Source organism: Zootermopsis nevadensis, unplaced genomic scaffold (assembly GCF_977971745.1).
Source record: "Zootermopsis nevadensis isolate Lab colony 2312 unplaced genomic scaffold, Znev_1.0 Znev_ptg000030l, whole genome shotgun sequence".
Taxonomy (NCBI): Eukaryota; Metazoa; Arthropoda; class Insecta; order Blattodea; family Termopsidae; genus Zootermopsis; species Zootermopsis nevadensis.
Genome location: NW_028259162.1, coordinates 16,528,507 through 16,549,770, shown reverse-complemented (window position 1 = coordinate 16,549,770; position 21,264 = coordinate 16,528,507). Strand labels below are relative to the sequence as shown.

Genomic DNA, 21,264 nt, shown 5'->3' with positions numbered 1-21,264 from the left:
GAAGCTACTAGATATGTGACCATAGCCCAAGCTATTAAGTTAATAACGAAACCTTTTTCGGGTGATCCGAAAGAGTTGCGTTCTTTTTGTGACAATGTGGAGGCTGATATACAGGTTACAAAACCCACCATGGGGGTAGTGTTGTTAAAATTTATAAGAGCTAATATTATTGGGGAAGCACGAGACAAAATTATTAATCGAAATTCAGAGCAAACATGGGATGAGATTGAAGCATGTTTGGAAGAACACTACATGGTGAAGTGCACACTGGAATATTATGCTGCTAGTTTATTTCAAACTAGACAGTCACATACCGAAACAGTTGTGCAATATAGCGCCAGGCTAGATGCCCTATCCATGGAGTTATCACAGGAAATAAGAGCCCGAATGATTAGACTGGAAGAGCGGCGACTGATCAACGGCGTTCGACCTGATCTACTCAGTGGAGCAGAAGCTTTATTGACTGAATTGGTGAAAGGTACCTTCACCGCAGGCCTTAGAGACGATAGGGTTAAATATATAGTGAAATCCAGAGGCGACAATGTTAGCCTAGCACAACTGGTAGACACAGCTTTACAAGAAGAAGGGGAGTTAAAATCACAACGCTTTACATCTCAGTCCCAAATGCCAGGGTTCATGCAACCCAGACTGTTTCAAAATACAAACAGATTTTCATCAGGTTATTACCAAAATAATAGACAGCCCCCACGCGTAAATATTGTCGGAATTACATGTTTCCGGTGTCAGGGTGAGGGTCACATAGCTAGGGAATGCCGCAATCGTCCTGTATGTAGACAGTGTGGTAAAATAGGACGTGAGACCAAGCTATAGCGTTATAGCGTTAACTTTGAGTAACCTACTGTTCAACTTTACTTTATCTTATCTTGAGAGTGAATGAAACTCTTCATATTAGTATCCACAAACTGACAAATCTTCTACATTTGATATACTTAGCTACTTCAACTTATCCTCCTACGAAATACTACCAACATCTAAGGAAACCGATTACCAACTTTACGTCAGGCAGCGGCAGGATTGCTTTCAACACAGTAGAAGAACTAGGAAAGTCAGTTTTATCTTCAAAATTCAATTATTCAACACGCTGTAGTACGAGGAATCCTGAGTTCGAGTGCTGGCCACATGTCGACTACGGGTATCCAAATATGCAGCAATCAAGACATCGCGGGGAGAAGGCTACAGTAGCGCTGTTCGGGTCGGACCTCGAGGAGTACCGGGCAGGCAGCCTGTTAGCAGACCGGTCGAGAGATACACTACGCTCCGAGGAGTCAGTAATGTGCTGGGTGGTGAACTATCGTCTTCTCAACACTCTTCCTAATTTCCATGGTTAGTACTACTCCTGATGGCAAACTCCCATAATAACGAGGCTGAAGCCCTAGAAGCAAAGGAAGCCACTAGATATGTGACCAAGATCAAATATCTGGGAGCGATGATAGGGGACCAAGGGATGTACGGAATTGAAACAGAGGAAAGAAAAAAACAAGGAAGGAGACTCATAGGAGCCCTCAACCCAATATTATGGGACAAAAATATCACAAAAAGAACGAAAGAGAGAATATATAAAACGATGATACAAAGATTGCACCGGCGGCACTGGCACCTACAGTCAGCTATTTCACCCCAATACTTTGATTAATGGAAATGGAGGTGCTGCTGACAACTATGACCAAAGTCGCTATACCATCGGCAGTCAGATCGTGGACCCCGTTATGAACCGCATCCGAGAGCTGGCCGAGAACTGCGACAGTCCTCGGGGATTCTTGATCTTTTATTCCTTTGGTGGGGCCCTGGCTCCGGTTTCACGTCCGAGCTGATGGGGTGGCTGTCGGAAATATAGCAAATCTCGGAAGAAAAAAGTTGAGAATATTGGAAATGATTTCCTAAGACAGTCGCAAAGATAACGCATTTAATAAATTTCAGAAAATTCCGACGAGTAAACGACTGTTGCAATATCCTGATTTTACAAAGCCATTTCTACCATGTACAGACGCAAACACTAACAAAAGCCGAATTAGCATAGTGTGATAGAGAAGGAATTTTACGCAGAAGTATGGGCTTGCACCCATTTTCGACCATCCCTGTGTGGCAAACAATTTTAATTAGTGTCATCAGCCACTTTCGTGGATATCAAGTGTGAATAAAATTCCAAGTTGTCAAAATGGAGACTAAGATTAGAAGAATTTGATTATAATCAATAATAATGATAATTATCAGATAATTCACAGAAATGGAAGTTTGAATGGAATAGAATAGAATTCAAGTTATGCAACAGGTAGGATAACATGCAGAACCATGAAAGGAAATCAGTCAGGAGCAAAAAGCAGAAATATTACGTGAAGCTCGCTCTATGTCACTAGGAGCGCACATGGGAACGAGTATGACGAATACGCAATTAAAGTTATAGTACATTGATTGGCCAGGCATTAAGAAAGATGTGGAGGATTATATTTCAGAAGCGTGAATCCCGTCAAAAGAATAAGATTACAAAACTAAATGCCAAATTGCCTTCAGTCAACCACTACACCCGATCCGATACTGCAGAAAATAAACATTGATGCAGTGGGGCCGATTAATGTCAGTTCTAAACAGAACAGGTACATTTTAACAATGCTTCTGATCGCCGTACCTATGAGAAATCTAACCGCTGGAACGATCGTACATTTTGCTGAAAATGCTGTTTTGTTATACGGTTGCACGCGAGGCCAATTTCTTAACTGTTAGGCCCCCCATACACACACAGTTTGGCCTCCCGTTCGGCCTGCACAGTTGAAGACTGAAAGGCAAAACTCATGTGTGTGGTGTGGCCGGCCGGCCAATTGTTTGGACTGTAGAAAATCCATCAGTTCTACCTGCAGAACGTAGCACGTGACAGGCGGAACGCACGTGTGTGACGATACCAGCAGGCCAATCGCTCAGTTGCTGCTGCTGTTTCGCGTTGTGTGTCATTTCTTAAGAACGTGGTATTTTGAAACTTGGACTGTGATTTTGTAGTTTGTGCTATGGCGACGTGGTCGAAGGAATTTGTACTGGAATTTATTGAAGAATTTCGTGGTCATCCTTCTATTTGGAAGGTCAAGAGCAAAGAATACCACAACCGTGAGATGAAAAAGAGTGCTTATTCAGCACTGACGGAAAAAGTTAAACAATTGATCCCCAAACTAACAAGGAAAATGTGTTGAAAAAGATCAACAATCTACGTAGCAGAAAGGAACGGAAGAAAATATTGATGGCTAAGAAATCTGGAATGAGTACCGAAGACCTCTATGTACCGAAATTGTGGTACTACAAAGATTTGTTGTTCCTGGTAGACCAAGATTACAGTGCTAAACACTAAATAGTTCTGTGCATGTTAAAGTTTTTTACTACATAAGTGTACGGAATCAGAGCCTTCTGCCTGGATGTACTGTTTTTAATAACAGAACTTATCTTGCCAGGGATCTTTTCCCTCGTTGTTGGAATACTCCAAAAACAACTCTCTTACAAGTTTCGCATCCTGGGTAGGAAAATACCGCTGTCTTTTTCCAGATTCATAAATTGATTGCAGCGATAACCAGGCGTAACATTCCCAGTTTCAGGATGAATGCATGTTACTACACGCGACGAAAAAACCCACTGCAGTACACCCAATGGCGACGAACGGATCTTTTTAATGTGCCTACCGCGTTTTAATTCAATTTATCAGGCATTTTGCAAACAGGGATCAATCCAACTGCGACGACTGAATATAAATATGCCGTATTCCCATGCAACACACCACAGCGCATCTAGCTATACGCTGATCAAATTGATGTTCGGGCGAGTTGCGAATTTACCGTGTTTGGAAGCCGCAATAGCTAGGGGTGAGGATTAGTACGACAGGCAGATACTTTTACCGGAATTCGAGCTTGGAGATCTTGTTTTGCCCTAGTTAGGTATGCCCATATGAAATATAGGAGATACAATGGGTAAATGTTGCCTTACAACGTCTGAGATCAAAAACTACAGTACATGCCAAAACAGAATCAAGTGATTCTTTTTGTGATTTTACAGATGGGGTTAGTGACATGGAGAGCGTGTATGGTCATCACGGGGGCAGAGACGCTAGATTTCAGACTCCAACAGATTCCGGAATCACCAGGACTTTACTACGAACACATCGAAAAAGTCACTGTCCAGTAATGTTTGGAAAATACTACGCTACGTGGATTTAACTCGGGCTGATAAAAATTTCTAAACCGTTAGAAAATACGCCAAATTAACAATAGAGTTTTGTCAAAGACATGAACGTTCAGATTGGGTTAATTTAACAGAATGGAGATCGTCGAACAAGAATGTAAACAGAAAACTAAGTAAGATTGAGTCTATGAACGCTACGTTAACGGAAGTGACATGACGAGTTTCGAATTCAGACACTTTTAAGAGAAGTTTATTTGGATTCATAGGGACAATCACATACATTGTTCGGAACGCTGAACGAACAGGATGTGAAAATATTATTCAGAAAAGGGACAAGTTAACTTTTTCAAAGCTTTCCAAGGAGCAAACAGTCATCGTTAATACACTGTGTGCGCGCAAGAGCGGCGGAACAGCCGCACGGCGACCATTGTTTGGCCGACCTTGGTGAAACTGAGGCCGGGCGCAAACGGAGCCATTAGCCACCGCCACCGGTGGCTGCCACAAGCTGCGGTCTGTATTTTGTATGCAGTTTTAATAGACTCAGCGCAGACACGGCGTTCGTAGTGGCCCGTCCGGGCCACACGCTACGGTAGTGGCCGTGTCTCGCTGCTTGTGACTGCGTTCGACCACCGTTTATCCCGCACAAACGCAGCCACTCGCGTCCGCCACGCCAATCCTGATCGAGAAGGAGATGCGTCAGAAGAAATAACCCCCCCCCCCCCCCAAACAGAGAAAAATGTCTCAAACACCGAAAAAGGCAGAAAATGAATTGCTACAAAGAATTTCATACAATATAACAAACAAGAAACGTCAAGATGATGATAATGATGATCCAGATCGGAACTTTTTGGCATCTCTCGTGCATGATTTAAAAAGCATTCATGATGATTTTAAATTAGACATCAAGCAGACATTATCGAACTTTTTAGAAAATGCAAGACTTACAAACCAATGCAAAGCTATCAACCTCAACCAAAATGTCTGCATAAAGTGGGGTGGCGGTGGCTAGTGGCTCCGTTTGCGCCCGGCCCGAATAGGAGAAAAGGCCGGCACTGTACAGTGCGGCCATATCGGAGTACAGTGAGAAAAACTGTGGATAGAAGTTTGAGAAGCTCTACAGCCGAACTCGAGCGAACTTGACAAAAAAGTATCTGAATAATTTATCTGGATATATACGCAGGTCTTCATATAACTTGTGAAATTGGGCTTTCAACAATCTTTGACTTACAAGTGGAGGGAACCAATATTTATTTCTACGCTTTGCCCTCGCTCTTAGGAAAAAGCACACACAGCGAGTCTCAACAAAATCCACGACTCGACTTATCAGCCTAGAGCGCACGCCAACTGTTTCCACAAAACCAGCTCCCAACTGAAAAGAAAACGCCGACAATGCGTTTATTTCACCGTCTGCACAAGCAACAAGAATTTGCGGTTGCGGTAGGTTTACCGCTGCGGCAGGAAAACCGCTCGTGCGCGCTAGCCCTAAAGGCAGTAAACAATGTACCTCACAATGAACAGATTCTGACGAAGAGACTGTCAGAGATAAGAAAACACATTATTAAGGAAAACTGACAATTAAATACAGTTTTAGGATATACTTCAATGTTAATTACGTTACAGGAACATGGATGGCTGAGGGTTCGTCGTGCTGACCATACGTCACCCTATATCTGGTTGGATGATCGTTCACCTCTACTTAGGCATGTGAGACCAGTAGTCAAGCTAGGCGCCTTTGGCTCTCTGGAGCTGTTACGCCACAGATTGAATTTAATTTAACGGGAACATGCATTATAGTTAGACAGAGCCTTTGAAGAATTAAAAGATCAATACTCCGTATTAGTAGACGCCATATTGCACGCGCATAGAGGAATATTATAGCCTCAATTAATTCTACCAGCACAGATACAACAGATCAAGAGTAGTCTGAAGGCTTTCCAAGAGACCAGTCCTTACAAATGAGCTCGGAGCATTTCTTGCAACTTCTTAATTTTGATGTATTTATTCAAGATACTTCTTTGTGTATGTCATTAAGCTACATTAATGTTCTCATTTCAAGCTATGACGTGTATCCTGTGCATCCTTTTCCCAATAAGACAATGGTACGATTGCAAATGTTACATTCATTCAACCTGAAAAGGAATTTGTACTGATAGACAAAACAAGGCAATATTATACCCGTCTAACCCATATAGGTCATTGTAAGTTAGCGACCACAGACCTTCGAGTGTGCAAGCAAGATTTTCCAGTACAAATAGTACTGTTGTATACCTATGTAGAATAATCTAATTACGGGGGATGATAATAACCAAATATAACACATATATAATTAATTATAAGGTAGAGTTATTAAGTTACTAAATAAAGTGTAGTAGTCATATTGTAGACCTTGTACAGAAAACGAGACTTTCCATTGCCAACTGTCGTAGACAGGGGCGACAGGAAGCCATTATTTTCTCTGTTCAAGATAAGTTTGTTGAAAATGGATTCCAATTATATTCACAGATAAAGAAGGCTTGCCGAGGTCAGGACGCCCGAACTTTGACGGGGCAAGGGGTCGCGTTCCTAGGGGTTTATCGTGTCCTCTAAATGGATACAGAACCACGCCGTTGGACGAGACTTTACTGCTTGTTGCATCAGCTTGCATGTAAAATGCCGTCACTGACGTCACAAGGGTGATATCGAGATTTGCTTATAACCTGTGAATTTCGAAACACATTGGACATTTCACGTCACTCGTTAGGGGGAAACTCTGCTGGTCTACTCAATTATTTCTATCTACATACATTCAGCATTGTGTTTCACACGAACTGTACTCATCTCAATTATCAATAAATCATCAACATTCGAACGTCTTCTCGCCATACTAGGCATTAACCTTAAGCTGTGTATCCAAACCTACCATCGCCGACCATCGTTCCTAGCCGCTCGGGAATATTACACTCCTGCGGGACTGGCCAATCCACCGGGATACAACAGTACATTCAGTTACAGATTGTGAAGACTATACCAGTCCAGAACCCCTGTAACTGTTTAACTTGAAATTTGAACTGGCCAGAAGATCAGGGGTGAAGCCCCCCCCCCCCCCAGCAAGCCATATGTGGAGGTTCCCTCGCCAGCAAGGGATCTGGTATGCAGGTCAAAACACGTGGCATTACTCAATTGGACATAGTCGACAGCGGGCTTTCAGCCAGTAAACCAAACTTTTGTACCAGTTAGGGAAATAGTGGTATAAGATTTTCTTTAATTTCAAAAGCAAAATTATTCGGTTTCTTAAATTTGTTGTTCCTGTATTTATTGATATACATAAAAATTACCACGTCAACCCTGAGGTGATCCTTGTTCCCCACTGACTCTAGTTAGGGATATAACTATCTCTTTCTGCAAGAACAGAGAAGGTAAAAGTAGTGAGGAAGGATAGTTATAAGACTTTAGCAATTCAGCTCCTATTTCAGAATCTTGTTCCCAAAGAATAGTTGAACTGAAGGAGACATTGTGGACACAACTAGGAAATAAAGTTAGGTTGTATGTAGCACCATATAACCAACATATGACAATTAAGCTTCACTTTATAAATTAAAATTGGATATAATTATGTTAGACACACCAATTAAAACTATTAGAACACATACAGATAAGCTTAAATTGTCAAGTTACAAAATATCCGAGCTAGAAGCTACAGCAATGTTGTCGTAAATGTTACAAGTTCGGATGGCCAAAGATTAAGAAGTGGTTTGATGGACAGGGCCCTGCCACACTGTATTGTTCGAACCTAGATAGTTACAAAAATTCACACCTCAAATCAGACCAGGCCGGTTGACCAACCAACCCCTCAAGTAAGGAGGGTAGCAAGTAAAGCTATTGCTACCGACAAACGCTAGAAGAGAGACAGAAAATTGAATGATCATACTTTACTTCACTTTTTTAGTAAAAGGGGAGGTGTCGTATACCTATGTATGCGAATCTAATTATGGGGGTCATACTGACCATAGCACATATGTACCATATACGTAATTAGTAATAAATTACTGGAAGGTATTTGTAGTTATTGTAAACCTTATACAGATCCTGTTGTATATGTATAATAATATAATATTGGTATATCGGAATAATCGCTAGTTGCAGCATAAGAAATTTAATTAAACCTTGTATGTGAACACTGTTTTGTAACTCGGACTTTCACCGATGCTATTCCCGCCTGATAATTGGGTTGTTTTTAAAGGAAATGGTGACACTGTCACCCCACAATCATTTCAAAATAAGCATCAGCTGAAGTCCGGGAGTGAGGCAAGTGTCAGACAGAGGAGAGACTCACAAAAACTAAAACCTTCTAGAACAATCCTATCAGTACAGAGTACAAAGTTCACATATTGTACCCGGGATACGCCCTTGCTGACCAATATATACACCAGCAAGAGCATTACCCAATGCTTTTTGATCTGTTACGAGTCAGTCGTCACGACAGCACTTCAGTCAGAGTCGGCCACTGCGAGAGCCTTACGCAGCAACCTAGTGTATTCACTATTTACTAGTAATAAAACCTTGTACGAGTCAACTCTCAGCAATACTTATTCCATCGGCAACGAATAACCAACCAACCAACCAACCAACCAAAATCCGCTCGACCAACGTTATTCGAACCCACACTGTACTTACACGGTTTTTCCCGTGTCTGGTACACAACAATCCAAGCCTGAAAGAATAAAAAGAGGACGTCCTCCAAATACCTGGATACAGGGAATTCAATTATCAATGAGGGAGGAAACATCGAAGAGGATTTGTGGGCAGATAGACAAGAATAGAGAAGAAAAATTAGAATGTAAAATGTTAAATTAAAATGTAACCTTGGGTACCAGAAAAATGTATAAACATTGTTAAACCATAAATAAATATATACATACAGATCCAAGATATTCCATCGCAAACTGCCATGACAAGGGCGACAGTATGTCTACATCTCGTTTACTCATGATATGTTTTCTTATACATGGCTGTCATAGACGTCCCTTGTTGAAACCGGCATAAACATTGTTGCAAACCCAACTATACAAGCATACTTAAGATACGCTACTAAGTCCAAGAAATGGTTATTTGTAACATTGGAAAATGTGACACGTATGACTTGGCATCTCTGGCAATTTTTAACAAGACTGGCTATAGTAGACGTGAACTGGACTCTTCAACGGTCCAAGGTCCGTCGGGTTAAACTAGCAGTACGAGTTGGGTGGACAGAGAAGGAAGAATACCCTGAATAATAATGAAACTTGTATCTGCTAATCCGAGGAATATTCCAGAAGGGCAGGTCCATTTACTGAGAAGAATCTTCAGAGAAAGAAGAGTTATCTGTGTACGAAGAACCACCTAACCATCACAGGGCTGTGCAATACGTACTAGAATTAGAACGGTATGGTTTTGCTCATAATCAACCAAAAATGGTTAAAACTATATTCGGATTGCGGCGAAAATTGGAATAAGAATGAACAAATTGCAAGATAAAAAAGCAGTCTTTTGAGACAGGATTTTTTTACAATAAGTGAAAACAAAGGTAGGAGCTAACGCCGTAAAATACATTCTGAACATTTAAAATTTAATGAAGGCTGGGGTGTAACGTGCAATGCACGGGAATGGGTTTCAAAATATTATAATAATATTATTATTGATATGAAACATAATTTAGGTAAAACTACGATTATATTTTTCACTCGTAAAACAAACAGTATATATTTTAAATACGCTATGTAACAATGTGATATCACGCTCCCAGTGTTAAAGATCTCGGTGTAGTGCTGGACTGCAAACTATATTTTCGTTCACAAGCTTTAAGAATGTTGGGTTTGATCCGGTATATTCCGTCTTGCTTTTCAATTCTTGATAGCCTACTAGTTTTGTATAGTGGTATTGTTGGGCCCAAATTTGAGTATGGATAATAAAAGGTCCGGAGATAGGGATTAGCTCTATCTACTGGACCCAACAGAGTAGGTACCTGAAGACGGGGATAGAGAACAATCTCCGACGATGGAAAATATCCAAAGAACTTTTTATTTAAATAACTCGCCATCGTCACGAACTTTTAGATTTGATTAGAAAGGCATATTATGTAACCGTCCAGACATTAGAGTTCTGTGGAGCAACGCTGCAAGGGCGAGCTGGCCGACATTCTTTAAAAACAAAGAAACGGCTGCGTTAAGTGAGAAAGTAGGGGGAGGACTCACATGTGGTCTTTTTGGGGGAGTGAGCCAGCAGCAAGGGTCGTGAAGGGTGTCTGGGCAGTAGAAAACAGTCTTGGAAAGTTTCTTGACAGTAGAGGTTAAGATTTTATAAAGTTATGTAGCGAAGAAAATACATAATAAAAGTATAATTAGATCAACAGTTAATTATTATCTGTTCGTGATTCACTCGATCCCCGTGAACGACCCTGAGTCCCTGGCTAGCCGAGGCAAACAACTAACCAAGGACGGTTATAATTACTAAAGTTAAATTTCCTTTCATTCATAAATACTTTTAAAAGCAAAATTTGCTGCCCATCCGTTTTGGATTGTTTGCTTGCGAGTTACCTTTAGATTCATTAGACTAATACACGTTTTTTGTTCATCGTAGTTTCAAGGCCAGCCCCTCGGCTGTTTCTAGTGACTGAACATTTCTCCTCTGCTAATCACTTTTCGTCTAGTATACGCCTCCTATTCAAATTATTTGAAATACTTCGGTGCAGTGAAGTGTCTTGAAATGGTGTTATAGCTACACTATTGTGCTATTCAATCCGGAGTTGTTTTCTACGTGTCTCGAGTATTGTGTACCTCAATAGTGTGCAAAAAACCTCAAAAGTCAATAGCTTGTTGCAACAAATGTTTCAGGGACATGCGGACATAATTTCTACAAATGTATTTGGACAGATTAAAATCTCATTTGTTTTTATCAGATGGCAAATTGGTAAGCATATTAAAGGTAATATGATATACTGTTTTTCAGTTCAATCAGCAAGCTCTTGAATATTTATACATGAATGGAAACTCCTGTGAATGAGGTATAATTTAAAACTTGTGTAAATTACAGCTTTGGAGAAAGAGGAATGCCAGTTTCAGTTAACACGGTGCTAGGATTCGTTTCTGCAATTGGTTGTTGAGATCCGTGCAAGATGGAATTGTTAAACCAGAGCTATTGTTTATAGTGATGAAGCAAGGCTGCATCTAAGTGGATAAGTCAACCGCTACTACAGTTCCGAAAATCCACATCAGTTGCATGAACATCCTCTTCATGACATTAAGGTTGGAGTCTGGTGTGCAGATACCTCCAAGAGAATAATAGGGCCAATCTTTTATAATGAAACCATAAATTGTGAACGTTATGTAAATTTAATACGTAGACCCTTTTTCCAAGAAATGACAGACGAAGAAACGACTTGAGGTTTCTTCATGCAAGACAATGCTACAGCTCACACAGCTGATCGGTCGATGTCAGCATTAGGAGAAGTGTTTGGTGAACAAGTTATCGTTCAGTGGCCTCCGCCTTCCCCAGACTTAAACCCGTGCGATTTTTACCTGTGGGGCATGCTGAAGAACAAAGTTTATGTAAACAATCCTCACACTACAGAAGAACTTAAAGAAGATACTCGACAATTGATTTCGACGATTTCCTAAGAAGAGCTTCGTCGAGTATTTCGATTAACGAGATGTAAAGCTTGCACAAGGAAGTCACTTTGAACATCTTTTGTGATTTGAGGTAAAAACAATTAATGTAATAACATGTGTTAGTGACGAGAAATATTCGTAGTTCGCTGTTACTAGCGGCACTGAAACTGATTCGCCGCTGACCCACCGGAAGAACGCGCACAACTCCCGCCCACCACGCAATCCAAGCACGACAGGAGCCTCATGAATACAGGGCCGGTAAAAGGAATTGTAATGCAGACAGTTTTAAGTAGATACCCTGTGGAATGTTTGTCGGTTGATGTAGAGCAAATAAATAAGGACATCGTGTCTTGACGCATGCCAGTGCGCGGTCTACCTAAAGCGACCCCTACACGGTCAATATTATTGTGCAATATTCAGTTTTGTACAATATATTGTGTCAATCAAAAATGGTTTGATATTTATTGCACAATGTGGAAAAGGTTTGTATCATCTGTAGGCAGTATTGCGCAATATCGTTCAGTTCTGTCCCAGACGTCGTGGCGTGAACGTCGGTGCGCGCTGAACATGTCGTCGTCTAAAGTGAAAGATGACGAACGAAAGTTCATTTTGGAATTTATAGAGGTTTATCACTCGTTGTCGGCTTTGTGGAATGTTAAGAGTAAGGAGTACAGCAACCGAAACAAAAAAAAAAATGAACAATACTACCTGCTCGTTGAAAAATACAAAGAAAGACATCCGGAAGCTGAAAAACAAGAAGTGATTTAAAAAAAATCAATTCTTTGCGCAATAACGTAGTGTAATAGATAAACGCTGACTTGGAGAGATAGCATCTCGCAAGGTAGTATTTCTTTTCTGAATTCGAGAGGTAATCATTCTTAGCAGTTCATCAAAAGATTCACCATCTAGACGCAGAAAGTTCCGAAAGTCGCCTGGTTCACTCACTCTTAGGTCATTTAATAAGTTCTCATGAGTGCACTCATCTCTTTTTTTGAACCATTCCTTCATCCATCTTCGCTTTCTCCTTCTTCTTCAGACACAGCCACAGCGATGGCCACACACGCAGCTTCTGTGTCACTTAACATGTTGACTGCACAACAATCAAATGTACACTGAAAATCGGCAGATAAAATATTGGACAATAATATTGTACGGTCTGGTGCACCTCGCAATATTATTGTGCAAAAATATTGACCGTCTAGGGGACGCTTTACATGCTGTCGACATCTGTCGGATATAGCGGATACTTCGTTACTAAAACTCGACTCACAATCGATACATGTATCGATTGCGGACAGGTATTGCGCAGCTACCAATCGTCTACAGCAGGAGCAACTTTTGAAACGTCATCATAACGGTTTGCAAAAATTTTCGAAGTAAACTGTGAAAAAAAGAATACGATAAAAAAAACTAAGTTTGTCACAAGAAGAACAAAGCTCATTTCAATATGTACAGCATAAAATCCAACTGGCGAACAGCATTTTTGCGGAGTTGGGTAAGTAATATACAGGGAACTATTGTAGCTGTCAAGTGTTTACTTAGCACTCCTGCTTCATATTTAGCGAGTGCTAGATTCACATCTGTGCCCAGAGACCGACAAACCTGACATTTTCAAACTGGACAAGGAAATAAAAATATGTATTTAAAGCATTATATTTTATTTTATTTTATTGGTTTTATTATTTGAAATTAAAGCAAATCCTTTGAAGGCTAGTTCAGTGTAACATGTACAATGGGCGTTATAAAGTCAACTTCATGTAGACCTGCTATTATTACTTGTGATTCAGGTTCAACTATTATAAGATAGGTCCCAGGGATGAAATTTTACAAAAAAGGCAATGTCAGATTCTGTAGATGCAGGAAATTTATTCTCCCCATGAGCAGCTACCAACCATTCATGAAATGAAATGAATTTCACATGAAAGAAACATTTTACTTGCTACTAATCATATTGTCACTACAAATGGCGCGGTTAAGAGCAATTCGGGGAATACTTGCTACTGTGCAGTTCAGAATATTGTATCTTATGGACTGCACTCTATCAAGAAATGTAATAAATGTAAGGATAAAAATACACAAGCGCTGAAATTTTACAAGTTCTTTTGTATGGGCGTGACGCTCAATCCTTCAGATCAAGGAAAGAACACAGACCGAGGAGACAAATATCATCTGGGATGCTGCGACGTTTATTCCAAGTTGAGGGTGTCTAAGGATAGTGTGTTAAAGAGAAAATTTTAAATTACGGGGGTGGGGGCTGAAGGAACTGAAAATTAACGAGCTGCATAATTTGCGCTCTTCAATCAGATAGTATAAGAATGATACACCAAGCAGGATGAGATGGGCAGGAAATACAGCACACACAGGAGAGATTACATTTGTAATGGAGAGGGAAGAACAATTGTGAGATGTAGCACAGACGAGAGGGAAACATTAAGACACATCTTGTATGTGATGTGTGGGTAGGGACTGGACTGATTTAGAATAACTGCTATTTTTATAACGTTATGAACCATAAAATGTAGGAGAGTTTTGTGACTTTGACAGCCAGACAGGGACTGATTCGCCTGTCATAACCTATCTTTCCAGTATCATATTAAAAACAATGAATTGGACCAGAACATGGAGTGCCCCTTCAACCGTGGGGATGAGCGTGGCCAATTCTGGAACAACAAACCTGTCTCGGACTGGGACAGAAGATCTTTACGACTGGTACAACCTAAATGTAGAAGATTGGGAGACAAAGCCCCAGAAAACTGGGATGATGACACTCTCAAGAACTGGGATAAAGACCACATGGAGGACAGACCCTCAGGTATGTGACCAAACCTGTTATCATTTTGCGTTGCGGGTCTATGGCGATGCGCCAGACTAAGAGTGATACCTTGGCGTAAGGCTAACAACCTTTCATCGTAAAAAAAAGCATCGTTACGAACAAATTAACTAAGCCCCGGACCAGGACGGACTCCACGACTATGGCAATTGAAAAAGGATATGAGAGTTGAAACTCAGAACATTATGAGTGTGACAGCCCGCACTGAGTTCGATTCTCGAGCAGGCGGACCTGAGATAGACATAGACTGGACTTTTGGCGATTACTCCAGTTTATACGCAAGAAAAGGGGCCTAAGTTAGTTTTGTTTCGGTAGCACCTTCCTTAATCGAAGTTTATAATTAAATTTTATTAAAACTTCCCGATTTCATTCTTAATATCGCTAGTTCGGGCTACGTCTTGGGGGACTTGTTTGCTCCATCAGGCGACTGCCTGGCGCCCATCTACGTGACTGGCTGAAAGGCTGATTTTATGATCGGTGGCTCGACTTGGTGGGATGGGTAAGCTCTTCCAGGTGTGTTTTAGCCATTAGCCGAACTAGGACAGATCGCGTCATTAACCACCAATGAGTTTAAAGTGAGCTATCGGCGGCAAATTTGTAAAGTTCGGGTGATGAACCAATCAGCCAATGAGAACGCTCTCTTCAAATTCAAAGTCTTGGGGGAGTCTTGCTGAACGCTGCGTGTGTCCAGCAAGGCGGCTTAGCTCGTTCACACGACACCGAATCGGCCGTTTTATGGAATATATTAATTTACCGTACACCATTGGCAATGCACGTTATATGTGAATGTTAACATGAAACAGCTGTCGACCGTGTACGGTAAAAGCACCGAATCGGTCGCTGATAACATTCGGTTTTGTCACTGCAAACCGAAAGATGCCATGTTGTAAAAAAAAAGTGAATATTTCGCCCGTAGAAAATTCGGTTTTCCTACCGTAGAGGAAAGCATCCCGAGGCTGCCGACCAGTCGATACAGCGCACTTGTACACTTGTGTTGTTACTACAGCCACGTGCGTAATGGATGGAATGATCACGGAACTGTTGATAACCCTAGTAGAAGAAAGGCATAAGACATTGGAGTCCCACAAAGACAAGAAATTAAAGGAATGTGCATGGAGGGAAATATGTGTGGCACTGAAGGAGAACTTCGATGAATTGGAACAGAAGCAGAGACAAGAATTTGGTAAGTTTTATGAATCTATGGAGAAAGATAAGGAGCAGAAGAAATCTGATTCTTCTGCCAAGCCGTCAGGGCTTTATGTATTTCATGAGCAATTGTCCTTTCTCAACAAAATTACCGAAACAACTGATGTTCACGAGAGCTGCCATAATAATGAACAAGAAGAAACTACACTTAGGGACGTATGGTCTAAGGGACCCCTACAAGACTACAATGTGATTTCAGAAAACATTTCAAGAGGAGCAACTACTACAGGATACTAGAAAGTGAAAATATTTTAGTAAATGTTTTTCTTCACACACTGACAAAGTTGGTTTCGAATTTTACTTCAAGCCCCTTTCTTCGCAAAAGTAAAATTTAAAAAACCCTGAAACTTCCCTCTACAGCTACCTGTGATTTCTTGTTCTTAGGTTTTCACAGCTTTGGTTCATTGTGTATCTTTATCTTATAGGACATATCTGTGTCAAATGTTGAAAGTTTTCTGGCGATTTGGTAAAAATTTCATCATTTTGTGCAGTTTAGCTCCAAAACCAAGACTTATTGATCTTCAAACACCGGGGATTCAGAATTGTACGTACCCCTGAAACATTAATGGTTATTTTCAATAATTTTAAATACAGATTCCAGGCATCTTCGTCTCTCACGCGTATTGGAAAGTGAGTAATCTGAATCTGAAATATGTGCTTTATCCATTTCAATTTGGAAAGATCTTTATTATTTCAAGAAGTAAGTGTTGTAGCAGCTGTTTTAGTTCAAGAATAATGAGTATTTCTTTAATTTATCTTAATTAGAGTTCAACTGATTTTATATCTTATTGGCACTATGATAAGGTAAAGCTAGCAGAGATTGCGCGGTAGGAGAGTTTGCGCATGTCTAAATTCAGGTGGAAGGGGGTAAGATGAGCGCGCAGCAGCGTGAGGAGCAGTAAGCACATCACTCGTAGAGGCTTCAGTTACATTTACGTGTCGATGCAAGCTGTTCTCTGTGTTTTATTGCCAATTTTCTGCTTGTTCTGTAGAAGGTGAGGGCTTGAATTTTCTGGAATGTTTCGTATATTTTCATAAGAAGTGTTTCACTTCTAAATAATTGCAAATAAAGTAGTTTCTAAGTTAGTTCTTTGTTGAGACTAGTGCTTCATGCTGTTGCGAGTCACTGTAGAAATTTTCATGCCGATCACGTGGGTGCACAATCTTCCCTACCTAATGAGTATAGTTGGCGCTTGCGCTAGATAGGAGAGTTTGCGCAGGATTTTCATTTGTTTCAATGGGAGGAGAGATTAAAATAAACTTGTTCACTCAATTAATTGCAAAATCAAACAAAAATGAAGTATGTTCTTTGTGTTTTTCATCTTATCTACTGCGTTTACCTGTATTTTACATAAGTTAAGGAATAAAATAACATAAAATGATACATGCAATTCCTAGTTTGTTTTCGGAGCAGTTTTTCTAGCGCAGAGTATTACTAAATATTTTTTTGTCATTTCTCCTTATAGGTCGCAATGCCAAACGTTTATGTGAGAAAGTATAATAAAGGGTCTTGGTCAGAGGAGGATTTGCGACGAGCTATAGAAGCTATAAAAAATGACTCTCTCACCATACGCGCTGCAAGTAGAAAATTCAATATTCCTGAATCCACCTTGAGAAATAGGCTAAAGAGAAATGTTTTTGGAAAGCATGCTTTGGGTCCAGATTCGCAACTAGGTGTCGATACGGAAAAGAAATTAGCCCATCACATCAAAAAACTTCAGGCAGTTGGGTTCGCGCCAACACAACGCGATGTAAGAATTATGGCATACTCTTTAGCAGAAACACTGGGTATAAAAAATACTTTCAATACCGAACAGAAGATGGCCGGGAAAGTTTGGTTCGCATCGTTTATGCGGAGAAATCGTGATTTAAGCGTCAGAAAATCGCAAGGAATCAGTCGAGCAAGAACAGAAGGCATGAATCGTGAGGAAGTTAAGAATTATTTCAGTCTTATGACATCTATTTTGACCGAAAACGATCTTCTGCGGAAACCAGGCTGCATCTGGAACTGCGACGAGATTGGGCTACAATTGAATAACGAACCCGGTAAAGTAATTGCAGCGAAAGGCAGTAAGGATGTCCATGTCGTCACCAGCGCCGAAAAAGGAGAGACAATCACTATTCTGGCTTGTTGCAATGCGGAGGGGCAATTTTTACCCCCTTTTTGTATTTTCAAAGGCGTTTACGCAAAACCTCAATATGAAAGGGGCACACCAGGTTCAGTAATAAAGATGAGGAGAGAGAGCGCTTATATCAGCAGTAAATTATTTATGGATTGGATGACTCAACATTTCATTCCACGAAAACCCATAGGTAAAAATTTGCTGATACTTGATGGCCATAGTTCTCATATGAACAGCCCAGACATGCTGCAAGTCGCCGCAGATAATGATGTTATCATCCTTTGCTTGCCAAGTCACACAACCCATTATCTACAGCCTTTGGATCGGGTTGTATTTAAGCCTTTCAAAACCTATTTCAAAGATGCTTGTGGAAAGTTGGTCACGGCTCGACAAGGAACAGGAAGAATTACAAGAGAGGATTTCGGCGAACTTCTAAATTCAGCTTGGTCTCGCGTCGCTAACGTTCAACTCGGAGCTTCTGCCTTCCGTGCTACTGGCATTTATCCTCTAAACATAGATGCAATTCCCGAACACGCCTATTTGTTATCCTGTGATGTAGATGTCCAACAAGGAAACACTGAACAACCTCATACTCCGAGCACACCTTCAGTCACAACTCCGACTTCTCCATCCGCTCAAATTCCTCTCTCTCCTGAATGCACACCGACCACATCAACGGTTCCCTCTATGGTAAATTTGCATCCCTCATACATTTTACTCAATTGTCAGCCGTCAACATCTACGCAAGCTAAGGTGACACCAACAAAAGTTTTAAAACAAATTTCACCTCTTCCTCACAGTTTACAGCCTTCAAAAGCAAAAAGGAAGCGGAGTGCGACAAACGTTACTGATCCTGAGTACATCAATACTCAGAAAGAATTACAAGAACGTAAAAGAAAGAAGAACGAAGCAGCTTTAAAAAAGAAGAAAACAGCAAAAGATAAGATGAAACAAGGAGTGACTGTGAGGTCTCGGCAATCTAAATTAACAAGAAAGAAACAAAGTACAGGCCGTAGAAGGTTGAAATATGATTCTCCTACACCATCGAACACATCTGGCGAAGTCAGCGATGGAATGGAACTTCTGTCAGACCACGTCAGAGAAAACACAAGCGACGAATGCGTAGTGTGTTTAGAACATTACTCCGTTACGACTTCAAAATCGGACTGGATAAAATGCATCTCATGCGGTAGATGGCTTCATGAAACCTGTTCTGTGTATGACCAACAGTGTATTGATTGTGGTCGAAAAGAAATCCGGCAGAAGAGAAGAAACAAGTAGCAAGAATTTGTATTAGAATGGTATCCGGAGTATATAACCCTTTGCCGTCTCTGTCGGACTGAGTCCACCATGTATTTTACGCGATCTGGAGTCAAACTGAGGATGGCAAACTGTGTCAGCATATTTTCCTTTCACTAGTTCTATCTTAGTTTTCCTGGTAAGACTCTGAGTACCTTATAATAGTGAAAGGAGGCAGGAGAGAAAAGAGATGTGATTCTGACACGTGTCTAAAGGAAGTCAGAATTCCACACAAAGTGTTTTGCCATACAACATATAGCGAAGGAATATCATCGTGTGTGTGACAGTCATATATACTTAGAATAGAAGTATTTTATATCTGATAAAGTTATAAAACAATTAACCCATCTTCCCAGTAAGACATTATATTTGTTTAATTATTTTTGGCGCATAGAGCAATCCACCACTGACATGTGCATATTGTTCCGTCTTCTTATCAAGCATTCTTTGCGTGTAGTGACTTCATCTTTTATACTTCGAGTTCTGTTTCACTTTCCTGGTGTTTAATTTGCTCTTGACCTTTCGAAAGCAAGTAGGACGAAATGAAGCACAGCTCTGAGAATATGAAATACAATGCTTATACATCGTATATCTGAATACAATAAGAGATGTTTAGACGTCGCCAAAGTCATATCTACCGACTTGGACTTGCTCTACCGAATGACAGGAAGCAGATAGGTACCGCTTATTACGCATTTCACTAGCGATAGTGGTACAGTCCGTGAAAAAGTTTCACACGGTCAGAATTCAAATAAGAGGAACTGTGATCCTCTCAGAACATATTTTGCCATATTTAGCAGAGTTTCTTCTGTTTTATGCAAGTTAAAAAAAATCAAAACAGTTCATAACAGTAGTTGAATTTATACAGCTTAGTGGTATTTAAATAGACTTGCAGAGAGCTGTAGTAGTATTTAAAAGGGACCGCAAAGGGTTAATATTAGTAATTAAGTACGTTTGTTGTTTGATTCAGTTTTTTGTTTGATTAAGTGTGTTTCTTCTCCTGACTGACAATAGGCCGACTTAACTTTCCTAAAATTACGAAGAATAATGTGTGCTTTTGAGTATAAACAGTCGGATACAATTATGTATTTATTTTTTGTAATAATGAAACAGTTTCTTTTTTATTAACATTACTATTCATTTTCTGTAATAATAAAGCTTCTAATTCATTTTATAATAACAATTTCTAATAAAGTTTGATCGAAATAAGTAATTCAAACCATAAACCATCTTTCCTACCCATTTGCGCAATCTCACCTACCCGGTTAGGAGAGATTGCGTAAAATCGAATGTCTGAAAAAACTGCATTATCTTATCAAAAATTGAAAAAACAATCGGAATATTGTTCATTAAATATGCCTAACATACCAAAGAACACATGTGTACACTTATTTTCGAAAATAGATAAACATTCGATTTTTAGTGATTTTTTTCCGAATGGTGCGCAGTCTCTACTCGCTTTACCTTATATTTTTTAAAATATTAATATATGCCATAGTTGGAATTCTTGCTGTATGAGAATAAATGTTATGGGAAAAGTGGTAAACGTATAAGTAAAGCTGTCCCACTATTCGCTTGTCGAAGGCAAATAAATTTTGCTGGGTGAAGCTTTCGTGCTCAAATGACCCTTAGGGCTATGCCGGCCGGAGCTTCGGCTCATGGTAGGGTCACCCAAGCAATGATGAAGCAAGCACTGAAAAAAGCCAAACTGCTCACGCTGAAGAAAACCATGGGGATGTTTCGAAATCTGGGAACACGACGAGTAATTCTGGTACACAAAGGAAAAGAAGGACTGATGTTAAACATGAATTGGATATAAAAATGATGAAATTTTTGGACAATCAAATGCATCTTTCAAGGAACGAAGGCCATGAGAATCGTCACATGGCATTTTCGTAAGTCTTGTACCCTCCTTGGCATAACTAGACGATGATGAAACTTAGCAATTTCAAATCGGAGTTTTAAGTTTGTTACAAAATATCAAAAGAAAGAAACATACACCATATAACAA

At 40.2% G+C, this 21,264-nt stretch overlaps 2 protein-coding genes and 1 long non-coding RNA gene across 3 annotated transcripts in view; 2 read left to right on the top strand and 1 right to left on the bottom strand.

Moving 5' to 3' along the window:
- The first annotated feature begins 13,480 nt into the window (after positions 1 to 13,480).
- The window catches only part of LOC147872172 (ribosomal protein S6 kinase beta-like), a 353,544-nt gene continuing 345,760 nt past the window's right edge, over positions 13,481 to 21,264 (top strand). Inside the window, exon 1 of the mRNA XM_087358848.1 lies at positions 13,481 to 14,607. Coding sequence (XP_087214974.1) covers positions 14,415 to 14,607 — 193 coding nt within the window. The 5' untranslated portion in view covers positions 13,481 to 14,414. The remainder of the gene's footprint in view (positions 14,608 to 21,264) is intronic.
- Positions 14,596 to 21,264, bottom strand: part of LOC110831745 (uncharacterized) — a 46,019-nt gene continuing 39,350 nt past the window's right edge. The window contains exon 2 of the long non-coding RNA XR_015537898.1: positions 14,596 to 15,675. This is a non-coding gene — a long non-coding RNA (uncharacterized LOC110831745). The remainder of the gene's footprint in view (positions 15,676 to 21,264) is intronic.
- Positions 15,674 to 20,595, top strand: LOC147872184 (uncharacterized). The gene has a single exon (XM_087358835.1). The coding sequence runs from the start codon at positions 17,304 to 17,306 to the stop codon at positions 19,233 to 19,235; it is 1,932 nt and encodes a 643-aa protein (XP_087214961.1). The 5' UTR covers positions 15,674 to 17,303; the 3' UTR covers positions 19,236 to 20,595.